Source organism: Macaca mulatta, chromosome 19, assembly GCF_049350105.2.
Source record: "Macaca mulatta isolate MMU2019108-1 chromosome 19, T2T-MMU8v2.0, whole genome shotgun sequence".
Lineage (NCBI taxonomy): Eukaryota > Metazoa > Chordata > Mammalia > Primates > Cercopithecidae > Macaca > Macaca mulatta.
In genome coordinates, this window is record NC_133424.1 from 17374962 (window position 1) to 17401308 (window position 26347).

The window sequence follows — 26347 nt, forward strand, 5'->3', positions numbered from 1 at the left end:
GGGACTCGGTACCTTCTGCTAAATTTCATTGTGAACCTAACACTGCTCTAAAAAGTTTTTTTTGTTTTTTTTTTTTTTGAGACGGAGTCTCGCTCTGTCGCCCAGGCTGGAGTGCAGTGGCCGGATCTCAGCTCACTGCAAGCTCCGCCTCCCAGGTTCACGCCATTCTCCTGCCTCAGCCTCCCGAGTAGCTGGGACTACAGGCGCCCGCCACCTCGCCCGGCTAGTTTTTTGTATTTTTTAGTAGAGACGGGGTTTCACCGTGTTAGCCAGGATGGTCTCGATCTCCTGACCTAGTGATCCGCCCGTCTCGGCCTCCCAAAGTGCTGGGATTACAGGCTTGAGCCACCGCGCCCGGCCAAAAGTTTTTTTTTAAAAAGCAATTTGACCCAAAGTCAGTCTCAGGAGGCCAGGGGATGGGGGACAGAACGGGCCGGAGCGGGAACCTGCAGGGACGGGTGAGGGCTGAGGTCTCAGGAATGTGTCTGCACCTCGGTGGTTTCCCTTCTCTTCTTCCCTTCTGGGGACCTTGGCAATCTGGGCTGGCTCCTGGGTCCCGCCTAGGTTTCAGACTCTGCCCCACCTTGAAGTTGGCCAGTCCCTTCTCTCTGTGGCTCCAGGAGTGGAGCCTCAGCCCTTGGTAGGGGGGAGCAAACAAACTCTGATTTGGGGCCCCAGAGAGGAAGCGCTGGGAATCCAGGGGTTGGACAGGCTGGACCCCAAGCACTGCTTCCACCATGGCTGCCTGTGTGACCCTGGGAGTGACTTTCAGTCCTGGTGAGACAGGATCACGGCACCTGCCTCTCAGGCCATTCAACTGGGTTAATATCCCTGCCCAGCCAGGGAATGAGAGGAGGTGGCACCATGTTTGCTGGTGCCCATGTGTTTTTTTTTGTTTTGTATTGTTTTTGTGTTTTTTTTTTTTGAGATGGAGTTTCACTCTTGTTTCCCAGGTGGAGTGTAATGCTGCGATCTCAGCTCACTGCAACCTCCATTTCCTGGGTTCAAGCGATTCTCCTGTCTCAGCTCCCTGAGTAGCTGGGATTACAGGCACACAACAGCACACCCCACTAATTTTTGTATTTTTAGTAGAGACAGGGTTTCATCAAATTGGTCAGGCTGGTCTTGAACTCCTGACCTCAGGTGATCCGCCTGCCTCGGCCTCCCAAAGTGCTGGGATTACAGGCATGAGCCACCGCACCCAGCCTGCCTATGTGGCTTCTAACTTGTTCCCTGACCCCGACCTTTTGCTGGGGGCAGTGAAGGCAGGAGACAGTGGAGGCTACAACCAGGAGCTTCTGGAAACCTGAGGGGTTGGAGGACAACGAAATCCAGGACACGCCACTGACTTGCGCCTGTTCGCCATTTTTTCCCCATTTAAAAAAGTTATTTTAAGGGCCAGATATAGTGGTTTACACCTGTAATCCCAGCACTTTGGGAGGCCGAGGCAGGCGGATCACTTGAGGCCAGAAGTACGAGGTGGTGAAACCCCACCTCTACTACAAATACAAATATTAGCCAGGTGTGGTGGCACGCACCTGTAATCCCAGCTACTTGGGAGACTGAGGCAGGAGAATCGCTTGAACCCTGGTGGTGGAGGTTGCAGTGAGCTGAGACCATGTCACTGCACTCCAGCCTGAGCAACAGAGCGAGCCTCTGTCTCCAAAAAAAAAAAAGTTATTTGAATTATGGTCAAATACACATAATACCATATTTATCTTAATGATTTTTAAGTGTTCAGTTCAGTGGCAGTAAGTACATTCACATTGTCACCATCTATCTTCAGAACTCTTTTTTTCTTGGAGACACAGTCTTGCTCTGTCACCGAGGCTAGAGGGCAGTGGCGCAGTCTCTGCTTGCTGCAACCTCTGCCTCCCAGGCTCAAGCGATCCTTGAACCTCAGCCTCTCGAGGAGCAGGGACCACAGGTGTATACCACCACACTCGGCTAATCTTTATATTTTTTGTAGAGATTGGGGGGGGGGTCTCACTTTGTTGCCTAGGCTGATCTCGAACCCCTGACCTCAAGTGATCCACCTGCCTTGGCCTCCCAAAGTGCAGGGATTACAGGCATGAGCCACCTCACCCAGCCCAGAACTCTTTCATCTTGCAAAACTGAAATACTGTGGCTTTAAGCACTCACTCCCTAATACCCCTCCCCCAGCCCCTGGCACCCCACCATTCTACTTCCTGTCTCTATGGAGGTGACCACTCCAGGGACCTCCCATGAGTGGAATGACTCAGCATTTGTCTTTCCGTCACTGGCTTATATCACTCAGCATAATGTCCTCAAGGTTCATCCACAATGTAGCATATGTCAGAATTCCCTTACTTTCTAAGGCTGCCCTTTTTTTTTTCAGAGTTTCACTCTGTCCTCCCTGGTGGGAGTGCAGTGGTGCAATCACAGCTCACTGCAGCCTCGACCTCCTGGGTTCAAGCGATCTTCCGAACTCATTTTTTGATTTTTTGTAGAGACAAAGTTTCACTATGTTGCCCAGGCCGGTCTTGAACTCCTGAGCTCAAGCAATCCTTCTACCTTGGCCTCCCAAAGCACTGGAATTACAGGCGTGAGCCACTGTGCCGGCCTAAGGCTATCTGCCTTTTTTGTTTTGTTTTGTTTTCTTCTCTTTTTTTGAGACGGAGTCTCGCTCTGTCGCCCAGGCTGGAGTGCAGTGGTGCGATCTTGGCTCACTGCAAGCTCCGCCTCCGGGGTTCACGCCATTCTCCTGCCTCAGCCTCCCAAGTAGCTGGGACTACAGGTGCCCGCCACCATGCCCCGCTAATTTTTTTTTTTTGTATTTTTAGTAGAGATGGAGTTTCACTCTCAATCTCCTGACCTCATGCTCCACCCGCCTCGGCCTCCCAAAGTGCTGGGATTACAGGCTTGAGCCACCACGCCCGGCCTGGCTGTCTACCCTTTTAAAGAAAATAAGTTTTTGGCCAGGTGCAGTGGCTCACGCCTGTAATCCCAGCACTTCGGGAGGCTGAGATGGGTGGATCACCTGAGGTCAGGAGTTCGAAACCTGCCTGGCCAACATGATGAAACCCCGTTTCTACTAAAAATGCAAAAATCAGCCGGGCATGGTGGCGGGCACCTGTAATCCCAGCTGCTCGGGAGGCTGAAGGAGGAGAATCGCTTGAATCCAGGAAGCAGGGGTTGCAGTGAGCCAAAATAGCACCATTGCACCTTCAGCCTGGGCAACAAGAGGGAACCTCCATCTCTAAATAAATAAATAAATAAATAAATAAATAAATAAATAAATTTTGGCCAGGCGTGGTGGCTCATGCCTGTGATCCTAGCACTTCGGGAGGCTGAGGCAGGTGGATCACCTGAGGTCAGGAATTCGAGACCAGCCTGGCCAACATGATGAAACCCCGTCTCTACTAAAAATACAAAAAGATTAGCCAGGCATAGTGGCAGACGCCTGTAATCCCAGCTGCTGGGGAGGCTGAGGCAGGAGAATTGCTCAAATCCAGGAAGCAGAGGTTGCAGTGAGCTGAGATTGCACCATTGCACTGCAGCCTGGGCGACAGATCGAGACTCCATCTTAAAAAAAAAAAAAAGTTTTTATGGAAAGTAACACAGTGTACAGAAAATTCCAGCAATACAAGACAGACACATGGTTTCCTCTTCGCCAAAGCTGTCGCGCCCAGCATCCTCTGGGAAGTACCTGGGCCGTCCCGGTACAGCTTGTGCCTGACGGGGCAATGTCATCGTCACCTTTGCTTGCTGGGGTTCCCCCGACAGCCCGTGCTGCCACCGTGTTGTTCCCGGGATGGGGCTGTTGGCGGGCACCTCCCTGCTCTGCACTGCCGTGTGGATATCCTCCCAAGGACGTCTTCCTGTGCGTGTGTCTGGCAGAAATTCCCAGACATGGAACCCTGGAGTCTAAGGGCATGTGCGTCACTTTTTTTTTTTTTTTTTTTTTGAGACAGAGGTTCGTTCTCGTAGCCCAGGCTGGAGTGCAGTGGCGCAATCTCGGCTCACTGCAACCTCCGCCTCCCATGTTCAAGTGATTCTCCTGCCTCAGCCTCCCGAGTAGCTGGGACTACAGGCATATGCCACCACACCTGGCTAATTTTGTATATTTACTAGAGATGAGGTTTCTCCATGTTGGTCAGGCTGGTCTCGAACTCCTGACCTCAGGTGATCCGCCCGCCTCGGCCTCCCAAATGCTGGAATTACAGGTGTGAGCCACTGTGCCTGAGTTTTTTTTTTTTTTTTTTTTTTTTTGAGTTGGAGTCTCACTCTGTTGCCCAGGCTGGAGTGCCAGTAGTGTGATCTCAGCCCACTGCAACCTCTGCGTCCTGGGTTCAAGCGATTCTCCCGCCTCAGCCTCCTGAGGAGCTAGGACTATAGGCGTGAGCCACCATGCCTGGCTAATTTTTGTATTTTTAGTAGAAACAGGTTTTCACCATGTTGGCCAGGATGGTCTCGATCTCTTGACCTCGTGATCCGCCCACCTCGGCCTCCCAAACTGCTAGGATTACAGGCGTGAGCCATTGTGCCCGGCTATGCATCACTATTTTGATGCATCATCTCCAAACCACCCTGCCCCAGCATCGCCGAACTACCGGTGTGGCCAGCCTCCCTATACAGCTTCCCGCTCTGCTCACAGGGAAGACGATGGAGGGAGGAGCCTAGGCGTGGGTTTCCTGCGTGTGGAAGGTGTCCTCAGACACCTCTTTCCCCAAGTCATTGACGTGAAGCTGATTTTGTCATCGGTGGCTGTGGAAACTGCCCAGAAACAGGAGCAAGGTCTCTGAGACCCTGTCCCGGCTAGATTTTCTCTGGGCTTCGGTGTCTCCTCCTAGAGCTGGGTGTTGACTCTGTCCAGGACTCTGCTCAGTCACTTCCTGGCTGGTCCCCAAGTGCTCAAGTGCGTGATGAGATTAGGGCTTCCCCAGGCAGGAAACGGCCACATTGGACCCCTCCCTCCCCAATCCCTAGTTCCTTTTATCTTCCCCAACCCTGGCCCCCAACTAGTCCCTCCTGCTCCCAGACCCCCCCAACCCCTGTCCCCTATCCCCTGTAGCCCAGCCCTGAGCACACTGGGGCCAGAACCACCCATACTGGACTCCCCCAGGGCACGACAGGTTGAGGCCTCTCTGAGGCAGGGAGGGACATTGAGGGGCTTTGTGCAGGAGAGGGAAGGGGTACCCCCTGAGCTTCAGTTTCTTCATCTGCACGACGAGCCCCCATCTGATGGTGCCCAGGAGTGGGGATGTGCTGGAGTTAGAGGAGGGAGGCCTCCCTGGAGGCCGGCTCAGGGACCCTCCAACCTGACCACCTCACTCAGGGTCCCCTGTCACTGCACCTGGGGCCCCAGGCTGTGGTGGGCCAGGACAGGAGCAGAGGTGCTTCAAGAACCAAGGCTGGGGCCAGGCACAGTGGCTCATGCCTGTAATTCCAACACTGGGAGGCCGAGGCAGGTGGAATGCCTGAGGTCAGGAGTTCGAGACTAACCTGGCCAACACGGTGAAACCCCATCTCTACTAAAAATACAAAAATTAGCCGGGCGTGGTGGTGCGCACCTGTAGTCCCAGCTACATGGGAGGCTGAGGCAGGAGCATCACTTGAACCCAGGAGGCACAGTTTGCAGGGAGCCTAGATCGAGCCACTGCACTCTAACCTGGGCGACAGAGTAAGACTCATCAAAAAAAAAAAAAAAAAGAAAAACAACAAAAAAACAAGGATGGGGCTGGGCCCAGTGGCCCATGCTTGTCATCTCAGCACTTCGGGAGGCCGAGGTGGACAGATCACCTGAGGTCAGGAGTTCGAGACCAGCCTGGCCAACATGGCGAAACCCCGTCTCTAATAAAAATACGAAAGTTAGCTGGGCTTGGTGGCAGATGCCTGTAGTCCCCGCTACTCAGGAGGCTGAGGTGGGAGAATTGCTTGAACCCACGAGGTGGAGGTTACAGTGAGCCAAGAGTTTGCCACTGCACTCCAGCCTGGGTGACAGAGCGAGACTCGTCAAAAAAAAAAAAAAAAAAAAAAAACCCAAGGATGGGCACCTCCCAGAGTGCAAGAGCAAGGGTCCCCTCAGAACCCCAGAGCAGCAAGAGCCCAGCGTCAGGGACTCTGGCTGAACCTTGAGAGCGCTTCAGCTATCCTCGGCTGACCACACACTCACAAGGGCACCCCTGTATGAGTGCCTTGCTTCGCTCTTGCCCAGGGAGCACACGGGCAGCTGTAGGGGAGACAGCCATGCCGGGGACAGCACCTGCCAAGAATGGCGGGAACTTCAGGGTATGTGGCTCGCCTGCTATGACCTCTGACCTCTGACCCAGGGAAGGTGTGTGGCTCACCTGCTGTGACCTCTGACCTCTGACCCAGGGAAGCAGGACAGGGCTTTTTTTTTTTTTTTTTGAGACGGAGTTTCACTCTTGTTGCCCCGGCTGGAGTGCAATGGCACGATCTTGGCTCACCACAACCTCCGTCTCCCTACTTCAAGCAATTCTCCTGCCTCAGCCTCCAGAGTAGCTGGGATTACAGGCATATGCCACCAGGCCCGGCTAATTTTGCATGTTTAGTAGAGATGGGGTTTCTCCATGTTGGTCAGGCCGGTCTCAAACTCCCAACCTCAGGTGATTTGCCTGCCGTGGCCTCCCAAAGCGCTGGGATTATAGGCGTGAGCCACTGCGCCCAGCCTAGCAGGGCTCTTCTTATCCTGCTCACCAGAGGTAGGAAGTGGGGGCGTGACTTCAGGAAGGGCCCAGAGCCCTTGATGGGCGTGGGGATTGGGATGAGGACAGGGCTGTCATGAGAACAGTGGCTGCAGATGTGACCAGCTGGTAGGAAGTGGCCACTTGAGTCACAGATGCTTCCTGGGCTGGCCAGGGACTGGGGGTGCTGGCTGCAGCTGGGACCCCTTTTGTATCTTGCTAGCCTGGCACCTGGGTGCCCGGGAGGCGCCACGGCTGGACACAGCGAGCTGGGGCACCCCGGCCTCCATAACCCACACTCCAGTCCTCCCACGGGCTGGCTGGCGAGCGGCCCTGGTGAGTCTGCGGGGGCAGGGGCAGCCTTCCCGGTTTATCTCCCCTGGCATGATCTGCTCATCCGCTCAGGCTCCAGAAGCTAGGGCTCAGGGTCCGGCAAAGCAGGAAGCCTGAGGCCACAGTCCAAAGCAGCCTGAGTGCAGTCATGTGGGGGCGACTGCTCCTGTGGCCCCTGGTGCTGGGGTTCATCCTGTCTGGCGGCACCCAGACCCCCAGCGTCTATGACGAGGGTGGGAGCACCGGAGGCGGCGATGGTGAGTGGTTCTGGCCTTAGGGTGCAGAGATGGGCTTACACAAGTGATGGAGTTGGGGGCCCAGAGCTGGGGAGAGGGGAGGCTGGGAAGTTGGGGCTTCAGCCCAGCCCACTCTGCATCCCGTCCCTGACCCCACAGGGCCGGGCTATTCCCTTGAGTGTCATGTCTAGCTGTTTCCCACTAGGGCAGATCCCAGGCTCTGAGCACCTCCCTCCCTGCTGCTTCTTGTCACCCGCCGAGGCGGGGGCTGACCAACGTCCCCTCTCTCCCACAGACAGCACGCCCTCAATCCTGCCGGCCCCCCGTGGCTATCCAGGCCAAGTCTGTGCTAATGACAGTGACATCCTAGAGCTCCCGGACAGCTCACGGGCGCTGCTTCTGGGCTGGGTGCCTACCAGGCTGGTGCCCGCCCTCTATGGGCTGGTCCTGGCGGTGGGGCTGCCGGCCAACGGGCTGGCCCTGTGGGTACTGTCCACGCGGGCACCTCGGCTGCCCTCCACCATGCTGCTGATGAACCTGGCGGCCGCTGACCTCCTGCTGGCCCTGGCGCTGCCCCCGCGGGTCGCCTACCACCTGAGTGGCCAGCGCTGGCCCTTCGGGGAGGCCGCCTGCCGCCTGGCCACGGCCGCACTCTACGGCCACATGTATGGCTCGGTGCTGCTGCTGGCTGCCATCAGTCTGGACCGCTACCTGGCCCTGGTGCACCCGCTGCGGGCCCGCACCCTGCGTGGCCGGCGCCTGGCCCTTGGACTCTGCGCGGCTGCCTGGCTTGTGGCAGCCGCCCTGGCACTGCCCCTGACACTGCAGCGGCAGACCTTCAGGCTGGCGCGCTCCGATCGCGTGCTCTGCCATGATGCGCTGCCCCTGGACGCACAGGCCTCCCACTGGCAACCGGCCTTCACCTGCCTGGCGCTGCTGGGCTGTTTCCTGCCCCTGCTGGCCATGCTGCTGTGCTACGGGGCCACCCTGCGCACGCTGGCGGCCAGCGGCCGGCGCTATGGCCACGCGCTGAGGCTGACTGCGGTGGTGCTGGCCTCCGCCGTGGCCTTCTTCGTGCCCAGCAACCTGCTGCTGCTGCTGCATTATTCGGACCCGAGCCCCAGCGCCTGGGGCAACCTCTACGCCACCTACGTGCCTAGCCTGGCACTGAGTACCCTCAACAGCTGCGTGGATCCCTTCGTCTACTACTACGTGTCGGCCGAGTTCAGGGACAAGGTGCGGGCAGGGCTCTTCCGACGGTCGCCGGGGGACACCGTGGCCTCCAAGGCCTCTGCGGAAGGGGGCAGCCAGGGCATGGGCACCCACTCCTCTTTGCTCCGGTGACGCAAAGTGGGGAAGGCCGTACTGGGTCGAACAGAGTCCCTTCCCCTACTTCATGTCCTTCTTGGGACCTCAGAATGTGACTTTATTTGGAAATAGGATCATTACAACTGTCACTAGTGGAGGTCACTTTGGAGAAGGGTGGGCCTTACATCCAGTGTGGGTGGTGTCCTCATAAGATAAGGAGAAGCCAGGCCTGGTGGCTCGTGCCTGAAATCCCAGCACTTTGGGGGCCAAGGCGGATGGATCACTTGAGCCCAGGGGTTCAACACCAACCTGAGCAACATGGTAAAACTCTCTCTCTACCAAAAATACGAAAATTAGCTGGGCATGGTGGCGGGTGCCTGTAATCCTAGCTACTCAGGAGGCTGAAGCAGGAGGATCACTTGAACCCGGGAGGCAGAGGTTGCAGCGAGCCGAGAATGCACCACTGGGCTCCAACCTGCGTGACAGAGTGAGACGCTGTCTCTAAATTAATTAATCAATTTAATTCAATTTTTAAAAGACGAAAAGAGATGGCCAGGTGTGGTGCCTCACGCCTATAATCTCAGCATTCTGGGAGGCCAAGATGGGAGGACTGCTTGAGGCCAGGAGTTTGGGACCAGCCTGGGCCACACAGAGGGATCCCAACTCTACAAAAAAAAAAATTTTTTTTTTTTTTTTTTTTGAGACGGAGTCTCATGCTGTTGCCCAGGCTGGAGTGCAGTGGTGCGATCTCGGCTCACTGCAAGCTCCGCCTCCCGGGTTCCCGCCATTCTTCTGCCTCAGCCTCCTGAGTAGCTGGGACTACAGGCGCCCGCCACCGCGCCCGGCTAATTTTTTGTATTTTTAGTAGAGACGGGGTTTCACTGTGGTCTCGATCTCCTGACCTTGTGATCCGCCCGCCTCGGCCTCCCAAAGTGCTGGGATTACAGGCTTGAGCCACCGCGCCCGGCCAAAAAAATTTTTTTTTAAACGAACCAGGCATTGCGGCACGCGCCTATAGTCCCAGCCACTCAAGAGGCACAGGCGGGAGGATCACTTGAGCCTGGGAGGTTGTGGTCGCTGTCAGCTATGATTGTACCACTGCACTCCAGCCTGGGCAACAGAGCAATACCTTGTCTCAAAAATAAACAAACTAAAATTAAAAAAAGAAGATGAGAGACAGCTGGGTGCAGTGGCTCACACCTGCAATCCCAGCACTTTGGGAGGCCAAGTTGGGCAGATCACCTGAGGCCAGGAGTTCAAGACCAGCCTGGCCAACACAGTGAAACCCCATCTCTACCAAAAATACAAAAATTAGCCAGGCGTGGTGGTGGGCACCTGTAGTCCCAGCTACTGGGGAGGCTGAGGCAGGAGAATCACTTAAACCTGGGAGGCAGAGGTTGTGGTCAGCTGAGATGGTGCCACTGCACTCCAGCCTGGGCAAAAGAGGGACTCTGTCCATCCCCCCACCGCCCCCCCACCAAAAAAAAAAAAAAAAGAAAAGAGGACACAGAGACATACAGAGAAGAAAGCCATGTGGCGACAGAGGCAGAGATGGGAGTGGTACGGATGGACACAAACTAAGGGATGCCAAGACGCCAAGTGCAGCCAGCAGCCACCAGCAGCCATGAGACAGGCCTGGGACGGGCTCTCCCTCACAGCCTCCGGAGGGAACCAGCCCTGCGCCACCTTGACCTTGGACTCTGGCCTGCAGAACTGTGAGATAATAAACTCCTGTTGTTTTAAGCTGCCTGGTGCGTGGTGCTTTGTCAGGGCAGCCCAGGAAACTGAAACAGGATCAAACGCTGCTTCCTGGGCCCTGGCAGCCTCTCTGGCTCGGCTTTCTACACTGGATGCAGCCCACGACACGCTGGTGTCTGAGATGGGGCTGGGGCTGGGGCTGCGTTCCCCAGAGACTCACTGCAAGTTCCTGCCCAGGAGGCTCAGGGCACCCCATCCCCAGTGCCCAACGCTGGGGCCCCACCAGGCCCAGAGCCTGGTTGGCCATTCTCATGCCCACCAGCTTCTGGCTTTGGGATTTCTCTTCAGCAACCAGAATAGCACCCCCAACTCTGCTCCCCAAAACCCATCGCTAGCATGGCTCAGACTCCTGCTGTCCCCTGGCTGCTGGGGACCCTCGCTTTTCCTCCTCCCACCTGCAGGCTGATCCTTCTTTTCAATTTCTGTCAATGTCACCAGGGACAAGGTGGGACAATGGGGGTGGGGGTGGACAGTGTGTGCTGGGGGTTTTGGGTACGGCAGACCTTGAACTCCCCTCTGCCAGGATGTTGGCAGCCGGCTGTAAGCCTTGCACGGGACAGGCCACAAGGGGCCATACCAGTGTCTACGGAGGACACAGCTGGTGTGCGGGGAAGGGGAGAAGCCTCAGCACCTGGTGCACACACACACACACACACACACACACACAGACACCGCTGCTCACTCCACAGAGTGGCACGGGGCAGTTTCAAAGACCACTGGGGCATGAACTACAGGGGCAAGGCAGAGGGTTGGGGGGCCACTGTTGGGCTCCTCATCGGGTCTATGTCTCTGATCAGTCCAACTTTGGGCAGCCCTGGGCTGGGGGTGTCAGGTGCCTGGGACACACACATGCACACACACACACACGCACACACAAAGTTCACGTGCAACCCAGAACATGTAAGATCAGTGATGTGTATTCATGTCAATATCCTCGAGTGATCATTTACTAGAGTTTTCTGAGTTGTTAACCACAGGCACAAGCTGGGTGTGTGGGTATGAGCGGTCCCCAGGACCAAGCTGTGGTCCTACAACTCCATGTGGTTGTAGGATTATCTCAGGGTGCAGGTGTTTGACATCCATAAACCCTCCTCCCCACCACTTTGAAAGGCTGGGCTGTAGATGAAGACATGGGGGATCAGGAGCCCTGGCCCGTGGGCCCCCACCACCCAGCCACTACGTCTCCAAGGGGCCAGGGTCTGGCCCCATCTGTGGAACGGGCTGGCGCTCTGAGTGCTGTGTTCTAGGTTCCCGCTGACTGCAGGAGGCCGAGGCCTGGCCATGACCCTGGAGATGAGGTTTTATCTTACAACATCCTCTACAGCAAGTGGGCACCGGGCCTCAGGCTGAGGAAGGAGTCAAGGGGCCTGTCCTTTGTAGGGTGATGGGGGCCAGGGGTGGGGAACTCACAGGCCAGGGCAGCCTCAGACCTTGACCTCTCAGGCAGCGAGGGGCCTCCGTGCTGGCAGAGACCAGGGCTGAGCAGTGTTGGCTGAAATAAATACCACCCCGGAGAAGATGGGCAAATGCAGACATAAGCAGGTGCCAGGGGTCACAAAAGGGAATCAAAGTCTGCTGGTGCTGGTGGCAGGCAGCTGGTCAGGCCCCCCAAGGCAGGCAGGTTCTGGACCTGGGGGCCCTGGGAGTGGGCTGGTCCTCTGGGCACGGGGACATCAGGAACTCACAGTGAGGAAGCACCGGGGTCACCCAGCCCGGGCAGCCGGAAGCTGAAAGTGCATTTGCTGAGAGTCACCTGCTTCCCCGCAGGGCCTTGTGATGTGAGCCCGAGGTCCCCTGGGGCGAAGGCAGAGGGTTCGAGAGCTGGGACAGACTTAGGGCAATTCGGGGTCCTGGGTGCCCCAAAGGGAGGCCAGGGCTTTGTGTTTCAGAGAAAGGCGGCCTGTTCCGTTTTGAAGTTGCCCATAGGTTGGATGTTTTGCTAATTTAGTCCACACTGTGTTTGCTCAGAAAGAAGCTTTTGGCCACACAAGTGCTTTCTGGGAACGTTTCTTCTCCCGCGAACAGAATGTCAGGCTGTGGGAGCCGCCGTGGCCCCAGGAAAATGATGCCCAGCTCCAAGGCTGGGGGATTGGGGTGCTTGGAGTTCCAGCTGTAGCTAGGAAGTCGGGGGGTCTCCCAAGGGACCTCCAGTTGTGCCCCCTGCACCACTCTGGTGACTGCTGAGCCCACACCTGGGCCCCGAGTCCCATCCTAGGGACGGGCAGATCTCTGCCATTCTGCTCCTTGGGTTCATTTAGAGGCAGGTGTCACCTGGGCCGAGGTCTGCCCACCCACCAGGCAGAGTCACAGGCGGATAGGGACAGGATGCAGCCAGATGGTGTCGTCCTGCTCTGAGCAGGGCAGCCGTCAGGAAGAGAAGCCGCTCTGACTGGCCAGGAGAGAAGGAGAAAGATTCCTATGGGACTGCCAGGACTTTGGGATGGGACCCCACACCCATTTCCTGAACCCACCTCCACAGCGCTCAGGCCGGCTGCCACCTCCTCATTTAGATGGCAGAACCCCAACTAGGAGGGGGATACATGGCCCAGGCCTGGCACTGCACAACTCTGCCTCCTTGCCCCGGTGGACTACGGTGATGGGCTCTGGGTGTTCACGTGCGGTAAGAGGGTAACAGCTGGTGTCAGACCACCAACCAAATCAAAAAGTTACCCATAGAACACTACCCAGCAATGCAAAACTCCAGGCCGGGCACAGTGGCTCATGCCTGTAATCCCAAAGCTTTGGGAGGCTGAGATGGGAGGATAGCTTGAGCCCAGGAGTTTGAGGCAGCAGTGCACAATGATCACGTCTGTGAACAGCCATGGCACTCCAGCTTGGGCAACATACAGAGACACCATCTCCACAACACTCACACACACATACATACACACGCACACACACACAAATTAGCTGGACGTGGTGGTGTGTGCCTGTGGTCCCAGCTACTTGGGAGGCTGAAGCAAGAGGATCGCTTGAGCTCAGGAGATTGAGGCTGCAGTGAGCCATGACCATGCCACTATACTCCAGCCTGGGCAATACAGTGAGACCTCGTTTCAAAAATAAAAAGAATAGGTCGGGCACAGTGGCTCATGCCTGCAATACCAGCGTTTTGTGAGGCAAAGGCGAGTGGATCACCTGAGGTCAGGAGTTCAAGACCAGCCTGGCCAACATGGTGAAACCCTGCCTCTACTAAAAATACAAAAAAATTAGCTGGGCATGGTGGTGGGCCCCTGTAATCCCAGCTACTGGGGAGGCTGAGGCAGGAGAATCGCTTGAACCTGGGAGGCAGAGATTGCAGTGAGCCCAGATTGAGGCATTGCACTCCAGCCTGGGCGACAGAGTAATACTTCATCTCAAAAAAAATAAAAGAATGAACTATGGATACACGAAACACCACAGGTGAACACAAGGGAATCATGCTCCAAAGATTATCCGCTCTGATTCCACTTACCTGGCATTCTCGAAATGACAAAATTACAGACGCGGAGGGGGAAAATGGCTTAGTGGTTGCAGGTGTTGAGGGGAGAGGTGAAGTTATGGAAGAGCAGCTGGAAGGATTCTGTGCAAATGGGATGTTTGCTGACTATGGTTGAGATTACACAAATCTGCCCATGAGGAAACCACACGCTGCTAACTACAGGCTAAGCTTCCCTAGTCCAAAAATCCTAAATCTGAAATGTTCCAAAATCCAAATCTTTTTGAGCAGCAACTTGACATGCTCAAAGGCAATGCGCATCGGAGCATTTCAGATTTTTAGAGTAGGGATGCTGCTATATCATGCAAGCATTCTGAAATCTGAAAAAATCTGAAATCCAAAACACTTCTGGTCCCAAGCATTTCGGATAAGGGATCCTTGACACGTATGCGCGCGCACACACACACACACACACACACACACACACAAATGCACAGCTGTTCGCTGGTGGGTGTTGCGTGGGCCAGGGTGGAGGGAGGATAAATGTCCCACTCTGTCCCCAGGAACTCTGAGCCTCTGACCCTTTGAGTCACTCCCACTGCCCGTGGGGGGTCGGGGCAGGTGGTGGAGGGAGGTTGGTAGGGGAGGGAGGTTGGGAGATACTGAGCCTATGTCTCTGATCTCTGGGGTGGACCCAGCTCTCACCTGTCCTCCACCTCCCCTTCGGGCTCAGGGTCTGAGTCCACCACCTCAAGGCCAGCTCCACTCAGCTTCAGGTCCTGCTGCAAATGCCCCGGGGCCACAGAAGCCAGGTCATCCCCGTAGGTGGAGGACACTGAGGCCGGCAGCGGCTGTTCTGGAAGGAAGGGGGCCTCAGTCGGGAGGGCGTGGCCGGGAGGGGACCCAAGGGCCGAGGGCAGGAGTTCCGTGGCCCAGAGCAGCAGCGATGGGGGTCCCCAAGGCTAGGCGAGGGCTAGGGTCCTCACCGAGGGCACAGCAGCTGGGAGGCGCGGGTTCCAGAGGCGCGGCCCGGCGGCAGGCTGCCTCCCGAAGGCGGCAGGCGCTGGCGTAGACCACCCCGTCGGAGCCGCACACTGGGTCTCCCTGGGCGCCGCAGCCGTGGTCGCAGCCGCATCGCGTGATCGCCGCCCCCTCCTCAGGGGCCACCCCAGGGCCCGATTCGCCGGGGGACCAGCCTGGGGAACGACGCAGGTTCGACAGGGCACGGAGGACCCCCACCCTGCACCTTGCCCGCACCCCCACAGAGCCTGGGGGTCGGGGAGACGTCCCTGGGGCCCGGGCCCACTCCCCCCTCGGTGGGTCTTGGGGCGCGACAGTTAATGGGAGGTCCTGAGCCCTGGTCTCATGGAATTTCACGCAGGTATTTGCCTAATACTTACAAAAACAGAAACAGATTTTTTAAAAGCGGTTGTAGAAGAGAAAGGAAGCAGGGCGTCCTGTCTGGGCCGCCCTGTAACAACAACCCTTGTCCCCGCCGCGCCTCCTCCGCACTGACTACACCCACCCCAAACCCACCTCCTCGGCACTGACGGCTCCCACCCTCAACCCCGGCCCCTCGGTCCTGACCACACTCTTTAACACCCCCTCCGCACTGACCACACCCACCCTCAACTCCGCCCCCCGCACTGACCACACCCACCCTCAACTCCGCCCCCCGCACTGACCACACCCACCCTCAACTCCGCCCCCCGCACTGACCACACCCACCATCAACTCCGCCCCCCGCACTGACCACACCCACCCTCAACTCCGCCCCCCGCGCTAACCACACCCGCCCCCTCCTCACTCACCTCCCCATCCCCGCTCGGCCCCGCCCTCACCACACTGACCACCCTCAACCCACTGGGCCCAGTCCCCACCACAGTGACCACACCCTCACTGGCTTGGCCCTGCCCCAGTATACTGACCATTCCCCAGCCACGCCCCTGCACACTGACCGCTCCTCCAGCCCCGCCTCCCCCGTGTAGGCAGAGCGCCCGCCCACCCCTGTGCTGCGTCCTCCTGACTTTATGCTGGCCCCTCCTCTGCCACGCACCCAGGGGAGCCCTCCCCGGCGCCCGCGGGTGGGAGTCCGGGTGTGGCAGGCCGCGGTGGGGGGCGGCAGTGGCTCCGCGCACTCACCCGGGCCCCGGGCAGGGGCGCGCTCCACCTCGTTGCACGCGGGTCCGGCGCACAGTTCCTGGGCGAGTGGGCTGTGCGCGCTGACGTTGTAGAAGCGAGTGGCCTCGAAGGCTGCGGGACAAGGGTGGCGGGTGACCTAGTGCAGGCGCGACGTATCAGGGGTCGGGCCGGGGGTGCGGGCGCGCGGGCCTACCGGGCTCGTAGTAGTCGTACACGGAGACTGGCAGCGCCGACGTCCTGCCCACCACGCACTCCCGGAGCGCACGGAACCGCACACACGTCAGGCACCGGCTGGGGATCTGCGAGGCAGTGGCGGGCGCAGGCTCGACCCGGGCCAGTAGGCCTGGGGCGCTGAGCTTGGGCCCAGAACTGGCTGATTTCAGGGATACCCAGGACTCGTGAAACACAGAAGAAACGTGATCCCATTTTCTTTTTTTCTTTTTCCTTTTTTTTTCTCCTGAGACAGAGTCTCGCTCTGTTGCCCAGGCTGGAGTGCAGTGGCTTAATCTTGGCTCACTGCAACCTCGGCGTCCTGGGTTCGAGTGATTCTCCTGCCTCAGCCTCCCAAGTAGCTGGAATTACAGGCGCCCACCACCGCACCCTGCTAATTTTTTGTACTTTTGATCAAGACGGAGTGTCACCATGTTGGCTAGGCTGGTCTCCAACTCCAGTCCTCAAGTGATCCGCCTGCCTCGGCCTCCCAAAGTGCTGGGATTATAGGCGTGAACCACCGCGCCCAGCCTCGGTCCCATTTTTGATTCTTTGGGTCCTTCCATCCCACTGGGAAAACGTCTCAGGTGGCCTCCCAAACACCACTCCTTTTTTGTGTGTGTGCACACATGGCTGAGCATGTGTGGCGGGACTTGGCATATTCACAATACTGTGCAATCATCACCTCTGTCTAGTTACAGAACAGTTTCTTTCTCCCCCAAAGAAAACCCCATCCCCATCAGCACTCGGTCCCCACTCCCCCGGCCCCTGGCAACCACGAATCTTTCCAACTCTACCGATTTGCCTGTTCTGGGCATTTCATATCAATGGAATCATGTACTCTGTGGCCTTTTGTGTCTGGCTTCTTTCACTCAGCATCATGTTTCTGAGGTTTACCCATGCTGTAGCATGGATCAATGCTTCACTCCTTCCTACAGAGGGATAATATCCACTGTGGCACCTCCCTGCTTTTTCCACCAACTGTCATCAGCCGAGGACACAGAGCTGTCAGCATGGCCAGCTCTGCCTGGAATTTATTCGCCCAGTGTCTTACTTTTTTTTCAGATGAGGTCTTGCGGGTCTTACTCTGTTGCCCAAGCTGGAGTGCAGTGGCGTAATCTCGGCTCACTGCAACCTCCGCCTCCCAGGTTCAAGCGACTCTCCTGCCTCAGCCTCCCGAATAGCTGGGATTACAGAGCGTGCCATCACACCTGGCTAATTTTTGTATTTTTAGTAGAGACGGGGTTTTGCCATGTTGGCCAGGCTGGTCTCGAACTCCTGACCTGAGGTGATCCGCCCACCTCAGCCTCCCAAAGTGATGGGATTGTAGGCGTAAGCCAAAGCGCCTGGCCACTTTTTTATATTTTTTGTAAAGATGGGGTTTCGCCATGTTGCTCAGGCTGGTCTCGAACCCCTAAGCTCAAGTGGTCCTCCCACCTCGGCTTCCCAAAGTACTGGGATTACAGGCATGAGCCACCATGCCCAGCCCCAATGTCTTTTTTATGGTACAAGATACTTGCAGGGAGCCACACCAGGCAGTGACCGGTGCACCCTCACCAACATGCACACCAGGGAAGCCTCCTCCACCAACCCTGGCTGGTGGTACCTCATCAAAGTAGAAGAGCACTCGGCGTCCAGCCACTTCATACCTCTTCATCCCCATGTGCTTGTCAAGGAGCAGCTGCAGAGGAAGCCAGAAGTCAGGGTCCTCAGACTCTTTGCTTGCTTCCTCTCCCATCTCCTGGATGCTTGGACTTGCCCACAAGTTACCATGGACTGAGGCCTGGGTGCTGGTCAGTGCTCCCCGGGCCCTGCCAGCCTCTCAACACCCAGGAGAGGACGCTCAAGGATGACCATCCCTGCCCAGAGCACCTGCCTGCCCTCCCTATACACTCCCTCAACCCAGCCCCAAGCCCAGGTCAGGCTTCTCTGTGGCCAACGAGGAGCCCGGCTGAGCCCTGCCACCTGCTGGTGTCTCGGCTGCACTATTCAAGTTCCCCTCCCAGTCTGGGATTTTTTTTTTTCAGTTTTTGATTTAAAAAAAAAAAACACACCCATTCCAAGGCCTCTGAATTGACCACATCGTCATCCCCTGGTGCTCCGTGCAGCCTCCTTGGAGGGGAGGCGACAATAGGCCTGGCTTTCCTGTTCCACCCTCCCCACACTGCAGACCTCCTTTGGTCCCTGGACCTCTTTCTCCCCCAGTCAGAGCTTGGTAGTACTCCCATGTCCCTCTTCCCTCCTGTACTAAATGGGAATGTGGCACTGGTCTCTCTTAGGGTTGTGAGGGTGACAGCTGGTCTCGGCACAATGTGGATTGAGAATGCCCCATGGCTTCCCACCCAGGGCCAAAGCACATGGAACTTTGCTGAAGTTCTAGATGGCATAATAGTGACAGTGGGTCGGTGCTGTGGCTCACACCTATAATCCCAGCACTTTGGAAGGCTGAGGTGGGCAGATCACCTGAGGTCAGGAGTTTGAGACCAGCCTGACCAACATGGAGAAACCCCGTCTCTACTAAATACAAAAAATTAGCTGGGCAGGGTGCTGCATGCCTGTAATCCCAGCTACTTGGGAGACTGAGGCAGGAGAATCGCTTTAACCAGGGAGATGGAGGTTGCAGTGAACTGAGATTGTGCCATTGCACTCCAGCGTGGGCAACAAGAGCAAAACTCCATCTCAAATAATAATAATAATAATAACAATAATAATCGTGACAATGGCCCCACAGGAGATCCACCTGTTGGAGCAGCCCCCACACCACCCCACCTACTCCTCAATAGACAGATGGCCCATTTTTGCCCAGAAAGGGAGGAAAAAAGGGGCCAGGCGTGGTGGCTCTTGTCTGTAACCCCAGCACTTTGTGAAGCTGAGGCAGGAGGATTGCTTGAGCCCAGGAGTTTGAGACCAGCCTGAGCAACATGGCGAAACCCTGTCTCTGCCACAAATACAAAAATTAGCAGGGCATGGTGGCGCATGCTTGTAGTCCCGGCTACTCGGGAGGCTGAGGTGGGAGGATTACTTAAGCCTGGAAGTTCAAGGCTCCATTGGGAATTTGAGCCAAGATGGCACCGCTACACTCTAGCCTGGGCAACAGAGCAAGACTATCTCAAAAAAAGAAAGAGAGAGAGAGAGCGAGAGTGAGAGAGCGAGAGAGCGAGACAGCGAGAGAGAGAGCGAGTGAGAGAGACTAAAGGAAAGAAAAGAAAATAATACCCATAGCATTTTACAAAGGGCTGGGCTGCCAGCCAGCCTGACCCTGGGTGCCTAAGCCCTGCCTACTGTTTGGAGATCCCTGCCCACTGCTGCTCACCGGCGCCACCTCACCTGCTCCAGACTCTCGATGTCTGCCCGGAAGCCTGACAACAGGGGCACCTCGAGGACAGCCATATTGGAAGATCCTGCGTGCAGCCACCTTCCGACAACAGGGGAGAGAGAGAGGCCCTAGAGCTCAAGCCTGGAGGTGGAATTCACGGTCCCCTCTCCCTCTGGAGCCCACACAGCTGATGTCCCAGGAAGCCTGCCCTGGGGCCTGGCCGGCGGGCCATTGGCACACACATCCTTGGCTTGGTTAGCTCAGTCAACCCATTTTACAGCAGGGACACTGAGGCCGGAAGGAAAGGGCCTTGCCAAGGGCTCTAGGCTTGACCAGGTCTTGTGACTAGGCACCGTGTTTTGTCCTGCACTTCACTCTGTGTCCCCAGCCTGGGAAGCAGCTGGCGACGCCCCTCTTGACATGGCTCCACAGAGCAGCCACAGCCCAGGTGCTTCAATGCTGCCACCCTGCAGGAGACTCTGGGAAATCAACCCCCTAGCTCCGGCCTCAGTTTCTCCTTCTGTAACATGGCAGGACGGGGAGGGAAGTAACTGGGCTCTCTCTGGAGCCTGCAGTATGCCAGGCGCTTCCTATAGGGCGTCGGGGACAAGGAAGAGGAAGCCGACATTCAGTGTGCAGCTTGCAGCTGCGGGAAGTGCACCAAGCTGGACTCTGGTCTTCAGAACTTTCTGAGATGGGGAACTTGGACATATTCAGGATGAGAGTCAAGGTCAGGGCAGCCGCTACCGGGGTAGCAGCTCTGATGGGCTGCGAGTGTCATGGCAACCACTCACCCACCAATCGTTGCCATGGTGACAAGCATCCATCACCATGGCAACAAACATCTTCTTAGGATGAGGACCCACTGTGGCCGGGTCCCAGGCTCACTCCTGGAAACCAAGGGGCCTGGTGCTGGTGTTATCAGTGTCCCAGTGTTACCAGTGTCCCAGCCACACATGGCTGTCCCCATCTGGCCCACCCGCCCCAACCATACTGGAGTTTTCTGTGTCCGTTCACTTTTCTTTCATTCACTTCAAAAACTGGCTGGGTGAGGTGGCTCACACCTGTAATCCCAGCACTTTGGGGGGCTGAGGTGGGCATATCACGAGGTCAGGAGTTCGAGACAAGCCTGGCGAACATGGTGAAACCCTGTATTTACTAAAAATACAAAAAAGTTAGTTGGGCGTGATGGCAGGCACCTGTAATCCCGCTACTCGGGGGGCTGAGACAGGAGAACCATTTGAATCCAGAAGGCAGAGGCTGTAGTGAGCCGAGATCACGCCACTGCACTCCAGCCTGGGTGACAGGGCGAGACTCCGTCTCAAAAAAACAAAACAAAACAAAACAAAACAAAAACCACCACTGAGTGCCTAGAGGCGGAAGCTCCTCCTGGTCCCAGGAGGCCATCCTCTCCCCACATTGCGCCCTCCTGGGATGCCCACGCCAGCAGGGCAGGTGGCCTTACCTGGTGCACACCTCCAGCATCACCTTGTATTCCTGGTGATGCTGATCGGCCGCTGGGTCATCATCGTCAGCTGGGGGTCTGTCTCCTCGGGAACCCTCAGCTGAGGAGGAAGGCATGGGGGGCGGGCGTCCCTGGGCCTCAGGCTCCTGGAGGCTTACGAGCAGTTGGAAAGCCGGCTTGGCCACTGGGTCAGGCACATTGTAGGTGACATCAATCTGGGGGATGTTGGAGGATGGAGACTTAGGGACCTGGGCCCTCCACAACAGATGCAGGGTGGGGGAGGAGAAAGGGCAGTGGGGAGGTGGGAAGAGCCAGAATTATGAGGACAATGACATCCATGACAGTTTCAGAGCTGTGCTCAGCTATGTCTGAGTCTAGGGGTCTCCCTCCCATCCACGGTGTTGTCTGGGCTCCCATTTTAGAGATGAGAAAACGGAGCTAGCGAGAGTCATCGTGGGAAACTTGCCCTCTGACTGCCAGTCAGAACCCGTGAGATGCACCTGCCCCAGCCTGGTCCGGGGTTAAATCCAGGCCACAGCAGGGAGAATGACCTCGAGCCCTTAGGCAAATCTGCTTGAGTCACTGGGTCAGAGATCCCTGGACTGAGGGTCAAATGGATTTTCCTGGGGTGAGGGGGGCGGTGGGCAGCACACCTGAGAGGACCGTGGCCACCTGCCTTGGGCAGTATTAGGAGGCTGAAAGCCTGCCCTGCGGTCTGGCCTGCTGCTGAGTTCAGAACCCTCTGGGGGTCCCTGGGGTTCCACTGTGTGGGTGGAGGGGATGGGGCACAGGAGGACAAGCCCAATATCACCTAATGCTCCCCAAAACCTCACCTGCATCAGGCAGCAGCCGTCCCCCTTGGCGCTCACAAACAGCCCCGTGGGGAGGCTGGGGATCTGGAGACAGAAGTCACCGTGAGGACCTGCTGACTCCTCCTCCAACAGCCCCCAAGCCCTCGTCCCAGGAACACGCACCGCTGCCATCTGCAGAACCTTTTGGTTGGTCCTGTGCAGCTCGAAGGTTTCCTGGTAGTCCAGGTTGGTGGAGGCCAGGGAGACAGTGAGGTTGATACCTCCAGCATAGGACAAGATGGCATATTCAGCCAAGGCCTGCAGAGCCACGCAGGTGTCCTGGGGATGGAGGAGAAGATGACCATCAACCCTGAGACTGAGTTGGCCCGTGGTCCCCTGACCCCTGTCTTGGAAGCCTGGCCTGAAACAGGCACCAACGAGGCTGGAATAGAGACTGGACCCAGTGCAGACACCCATGGCACTGGGGGCCTCAGGACAGCCAGGTTGGTGTGTCCCCAGAGGCAGAGGCTGGGCTCCCACGGAGGATCCAGGGGCATCTGTCCCTCACCCCCAACCTGTGCCCTCTTTGGGGCTCTACAAGGTGAGAAGGGGCCAGACTGCCTGGCCACCTCAGAGCTCAAAACAAGGATGGCAGGGACCCCGCCCACCCAGCCCTGAACCCCTCCCTCTGGCCCTGCCCAGCTCGCCTGAGTGGAGGAGAATCCCCCGAGTGCATTTCGCTGCTGGGACAACCACTTCACCACAGGCAGGGCGGCGGCCACGTCACCCAGCAGAGTGTATGTCAGAAGGGCGTAGGCTGTCATTTCCACCTCGGCCGAGACCACTGCAATGGAAGAGGCCCACTGGGGACTTTTGACACAGGGACACGGGCCCAGTGCATGGAGGTATGGCCAAGGCAGGCACCCGGGAGCTGGGGTGGCCAGTACCTGACTGAGAGGTCCTGTCACCGAAGCTCAATAATGTGCCCTTGTCCATGTCCCAGGAATTTGTCAGGCTCCAGTGGGTGACCCCATCTGCAAGGAAAGGAGTGGTCAAGAGCTACCACCCCACCCAGTGTGCAGCCTGGCATCCCATGGAGCACATCCAAGCATGGAGTCTAAAGAAAAGGTACTGTGGGACCCCAGTGGGAAAAGAGTGTCATGGGAAGACAACTGGGACAGGAAGGACCTCAAGGCTCCATCTCAGATCTGCAAATCTATGGCAGCCTTAGCCCTTCCTGCACCCCTGGCAGACATCATGAATCAATGGCCACCCTACCCTATCCCTGGCAGACATCACTAATCAATGGCCACCCTTCCCTTCCCCAGACACAGACATCACTAGTCAGTAGCCTCCCTCCTGACCAGGTACTGATGCAGCCCCTGATGTTCCCACTTAGCACCCAAGCAGCCACACTCGACTTGCAAAGGCTCAAAGATTCTGGCTGGGTGCAGTGGCTCACACCTGTAATCCCAGCAATTTGGGAGGCCGAGGTGGGTGGATCACTTGAGGTCAGGAGTTCAAGACCAGCCTGGCCAATATGGTGAAACCCCATCTCTACTAAAAATACAAAAATTAGCTGTGTGTGGTGGTGCACACCTGTAATCCTAGCTACTCGGGAGGCTGAGGCAGGAGAATTGCTTGAACCCTGGGGGCGGAGGTTGCAGTGAGCCAACACCGAGCCACTGCACTCCACACTCCAGCCTGGGTGACAGAGTAAGACTGTCTCAAAATAAATAAATAAATAAATAAATAATAATAATAATAAAAAAAAAAGAAGGGCAAGGCACGGTGACTCACACCTGTAATCCCAGCACTTTGGGAGGCTGAGGTGGGCTGATCGCCTGAGGTCGGGAGTTCAAGACCAGCCTGATCAACATGGAAAAACCCGTCTCTACTAAAAAATACAAAAAATTAGCTGGGCATGGTGGCGCATGCCTGTAATCCCAGCTACTTGGGAGGCTGAGTTAGGAGAATCGCTTGAACCCAGGAGGCAGAGGTTGCGGTGAGCCGAGATCACACCATTGCACTCCAGCCTGGGCAACAAGAGCAAACTCTGTCTCAAAAAAAGAAAAAGAAAAAGGCTCACATGAGGTGTAAAGGCTCTCAAATCCAGAGAGAAACCAGCCTACCGCCACCACCTCCCACTCCGTACCTGGATCCTCTTTAAACGTTTCTCTTTCTGAAGCAATGAAAACAGTTCTTCAGGTGGCATCTTAATGACTTAAGCCGAGAAACCTGCCTGGGCCCCAGTGCAGCTGCTGGGGGTAGGGGTGGGGCGGGGAGGTCTGGGTGAAGTGGGAGGAGACTTAGTGTGGGGGCATTCTGAGAAAGTTGAAGCTCAGGGATTGGAGTCCCAGTGGGTGATGATTTTGTAGGTCGGAGGACTGACAGCTCAAAAAAACTTACCAGGGCTCATGCAGCAAGTGGAGGGAAGGGTGGAAGCCAGACCCAACCCTCCCCTGTCTCTTAGCACCCCTGTCGTGGGATGATTTCCAGGAAGCCTGGCCAGAGGCAGGGGATGTGTTCTCTGCTGGGATCCCTCCCTGAGAACTCCCCTTCCTGAGGGGTTGGCATCCCAGATTTCACAGGCAAGAGAAGTAATGCTTGGGCTGGTGTGACTTGGACAAGTCACTTCCTCAAATAAAGTCACTAGCAGATGCGATAATGAACGAATACTATAATCAACAAAGCAATTGGCAAAGGAGCAAAAGGTGTCTTGTCAGTTTCCCTTTGTCCTTCTTTCTTTCCTTCCTTCCTTCCTTCCTTCCTCCCTCCCTCCCTCCCTCCCTTCCTTCCTTTCTTCCTCCCTTTCTTTCTTTCTTTCTCTTTCTTTCTTTCTTTCTTTTTCTTTCTTTCCTTCCTTCCTTCCTTCCTTCCTTCCTTCCTTCCTTCCTTCCTTCCTTCCTTCCTTCCTTCCTTTCTTCCTTTCTTCCTTTCTTTCTTTCTTTCTCTCTCTCTCTCTCTCTCTTTCTTTCTCTCTTTCTTTCTTTCTTGACGGGGTTTCACTCTGTCACCTAGGCTAGAGTGCAATGGTGCGATCTCAGCTCACTGCAACTTCTGCCTCCTGGGTTCAAGCGATTCTTGTGCCTCAGCCTCCCGAGTAGCTGGGGTTATAGGCACCCGCCACCATACCCAGCTAATTTTTGTATTTTTAGGAGAGACGAGGTTTCACCATGTTGGCCCGGCTGGTCTCAAACTCTTGGCCTCAAGTGATCTGCCCAAAGGGCTGGGATTACAGGCATGAGCCACCGCGCCCAGCCGACTCATGAGTTTTTTGTTTTGTTTTTGAGACGGAGTCTTGCTCTGTCACCCAGGCTGGAATGCAATGGCGCAATCTCCGCTCACTGCAACCTCCGCCTCCCGGGTTCAAGTGATTCTCCTGCCTCAGCCTCTCGAGTAGCTGGGATTACATGACTCATCAATTTTGATAAATACGTTCATGAGTTGTTTACTGGGCTCCACAGTAGGCTTCCCGATGCTGTGGCCTCTGGGGAGGGCCAGGGACACCTACCTCTCATGATGGCCAGGCTACGGAGCTTGCGCAGTGCCTCAGGGGCTGCCGGGCTGCGGAGCAGGGTCAGTGCATAGGTAGTCAAGGCACAGCTGTAGGGGTCCATGGCCAGGGGTGCAGCAGACTCCAGGAAGTGCCTCGCTTTGTCAATGGAGCCTCTCTCCTCCTGCAGGGTGGGGTGGGAAGGCGAACCCTGGGAGGCTGCTCTGCCCCATCCCACCCACCACCCACTGGCTTCTGAGGCGTCCCTGGGGAGAGCTCTGGATGACTCACAGCCCCTTGCTTTGCACCCTTCTGTGGCTCTCACTGCCTGCAGACCCAATTTTCAAAACCCCATCTCCTTTCTTTTCTTTCTTGCTTTTTTTTTTTTTTTTTTTTTTTTAAATAGGCTGGGCACAGTGTAATCCCAGTGCTTTGGGAGGCCAAGGTGGGTGGATCACCTGAGGTCAGGAGTTTGAGACCACCCTGGCCAACATGGTGAAACTCCATCTCTACTAAAAATACAAAAATTAGCTGGGCGTGGTGGCGTGTGCCTGTAATCCCAGCTACTTGGGAGGCTGAGGTAGGAGAATTGCTTAAACCATGGAGTTGGAGGTTGCAGTGAGCCAATATTGCGCCACTGCACTCCAGCCTGGCAACAGAGTGAGACTGCCTCGAAAAAAAATACAGACAGCATCTCACTCTGCTGCCCAGGCTGGAGTGCAGTGGCTCAATCATAGCTCACTGAAGCCTTCAATTCCTGGGCTCAAGCGACCCTCTTGCCTTGACCTCCCCAGTAACTGGGACTACAGATGCACACCAGCAGCTCAGCTAACGTTTTATTTTTTGTAGAGATGGAGTCTCACTATGTTGCCCAGGCTGGTCTCAAACTCCTGGGCTCAAGCGAGCCTCCCACCTCGGCTTCCCAAAGTGCTGGGATTACAGGTGTGAGCCACTGCCCCTGGCTCCCATTACCATTCTTGTAAGTTGGCACTCCTTTTTCCAAATGAGGTCTGGCCAGGATGCCCAAGTACATGGCAAATGAGCACAGTGATACTCTAGGGGAAGCAGGCAGAGCCCTGGCCACCCTGTCCCACCCAGCCCCATGGCCGGGTCTTTGTTAAGACAGCTAGCTACGGCCAGGTACAGTGGCTCACACCTGTAATCTTAGCACTTTGGGAGGCCGAGGTGGGCAGATCACTTGAGCTCAGG

At 56.4% G+C, this 26347-nt stretch overlaps 2 protein-coding genes across 21 annotated transcripts in view; one reads left to right on the plus strand and one right to left on the minus strand.

Annotated features, from left to right (window-relative positions):
- Nucleotides 1-6693: 6693 nt before the first annotated feature.
- On the plus strand, nt 6694-10288 carry F2RL3 (F2R like thrombin or trypsin receptor 3). 4 transcript variants are annotated; one of them, XM_077978305.1, is made up of 3 exons: nt 6694-7258; nt 7533-9253; nt 9542-10288. In XM_077978305.1, exons 1-2 carry the CDS (start codon nt 7150-7152, stop codon nt 8579-8581), a joined length of 1158 nt encoding a protein of 385 aa, XP_077834431.1. In that variant the 5' UTR covers nt 6694-7149; the 3' UTR covers nt 8582-9253; nt 9542-10288. The 4 variants fall into 4 exon arrangements, with proteins under 4 accessions (XP_077834431.1, XP_077834432.1, XP_001112955.3 ...); XM_077978306.1 differs by having other exon boundaries at nt 7533-9182; nt 9978-10288; XM_001112955.5 differs by having other exon boundaries at nt 7533-8951; nt 9910-10288.
- A 916-nt stretch (nt 10289-11204) lies between these two features.
- Nucleotides 11205-26347, minus strand: part of CPAMD8 (C3 and PZP like alpha-2-macroglobulin domain containing 8) — a 120720-nt gene continuing 105577 nt past the window's right edge. For 11 of the 17 annotated variants that reach the window (XM_077978247.1, XM_077978250.1, XM_077978248.1 and 8 more), the window contains 13 exons: nt 25157-25322; nt 22590-22676; nt 22350-22486; nt 21826-21981; nt 21685-21747; nt 20852-21066; nt 19398-19485; nt 17677-17751; nt 16054-16159; nt 15861-15971; nt 14705-14914; nt 14424-14574; nt 11205-12692 (listed from right to left, as the gene is read on the minus strand). In XM_077978247.1, the coding sequence (XP_077834373.1) occupies nt 12671-12692; nt 14424-14574; nt 14705-14914; nt 15861-15971; nt 16054-16159; nt 17677-17751; nt 19398-19485; nt 20852-21066; nt 21685-21747; nt 21826-21981; nt 22350-22486; nt 22590-22676; nt 25157-25322 (1587 nt within the window). In that variant the 3' untranslated portion in view covers nt 11205-12670. The remainder of the gene's footprint in view (nt 12693-14423; nt 14575-14704; nt 14915-15860; nt 15972-16053; nt 16160-17676; nt 17752-19397; nt 19486-20851; nt 21067-21684; nt 21748-21825; nt 21982-22349; nt 22487-22589; nt 22677-25156; nt 25323-26347) is intronic. The other 6 variants (XR_013409202.1, XR_013409203.1, XR_013409200.1 and 3 more) reach the window with 2 other exon arrangements.

What these genes read in the sequence shown, in the direction of transcription:
- F2RL3 (XM_077978305.1), top strand. Translation starts at nt 7,150, where the DNA reads ATGTGGGGGCGACTGCTCCTGTGGCCCCTGGTGCTGGGGTTCATCCTG. An exon ending in GAGCACCGGAGGCGGCGATG is followed by an intron (nt 7,259 to 7,532) that starts GTGAGTGGTTCT and finishes TCTCTCCCACAG; the next exon opens with ACAGCACGCCCTCAATCCTG.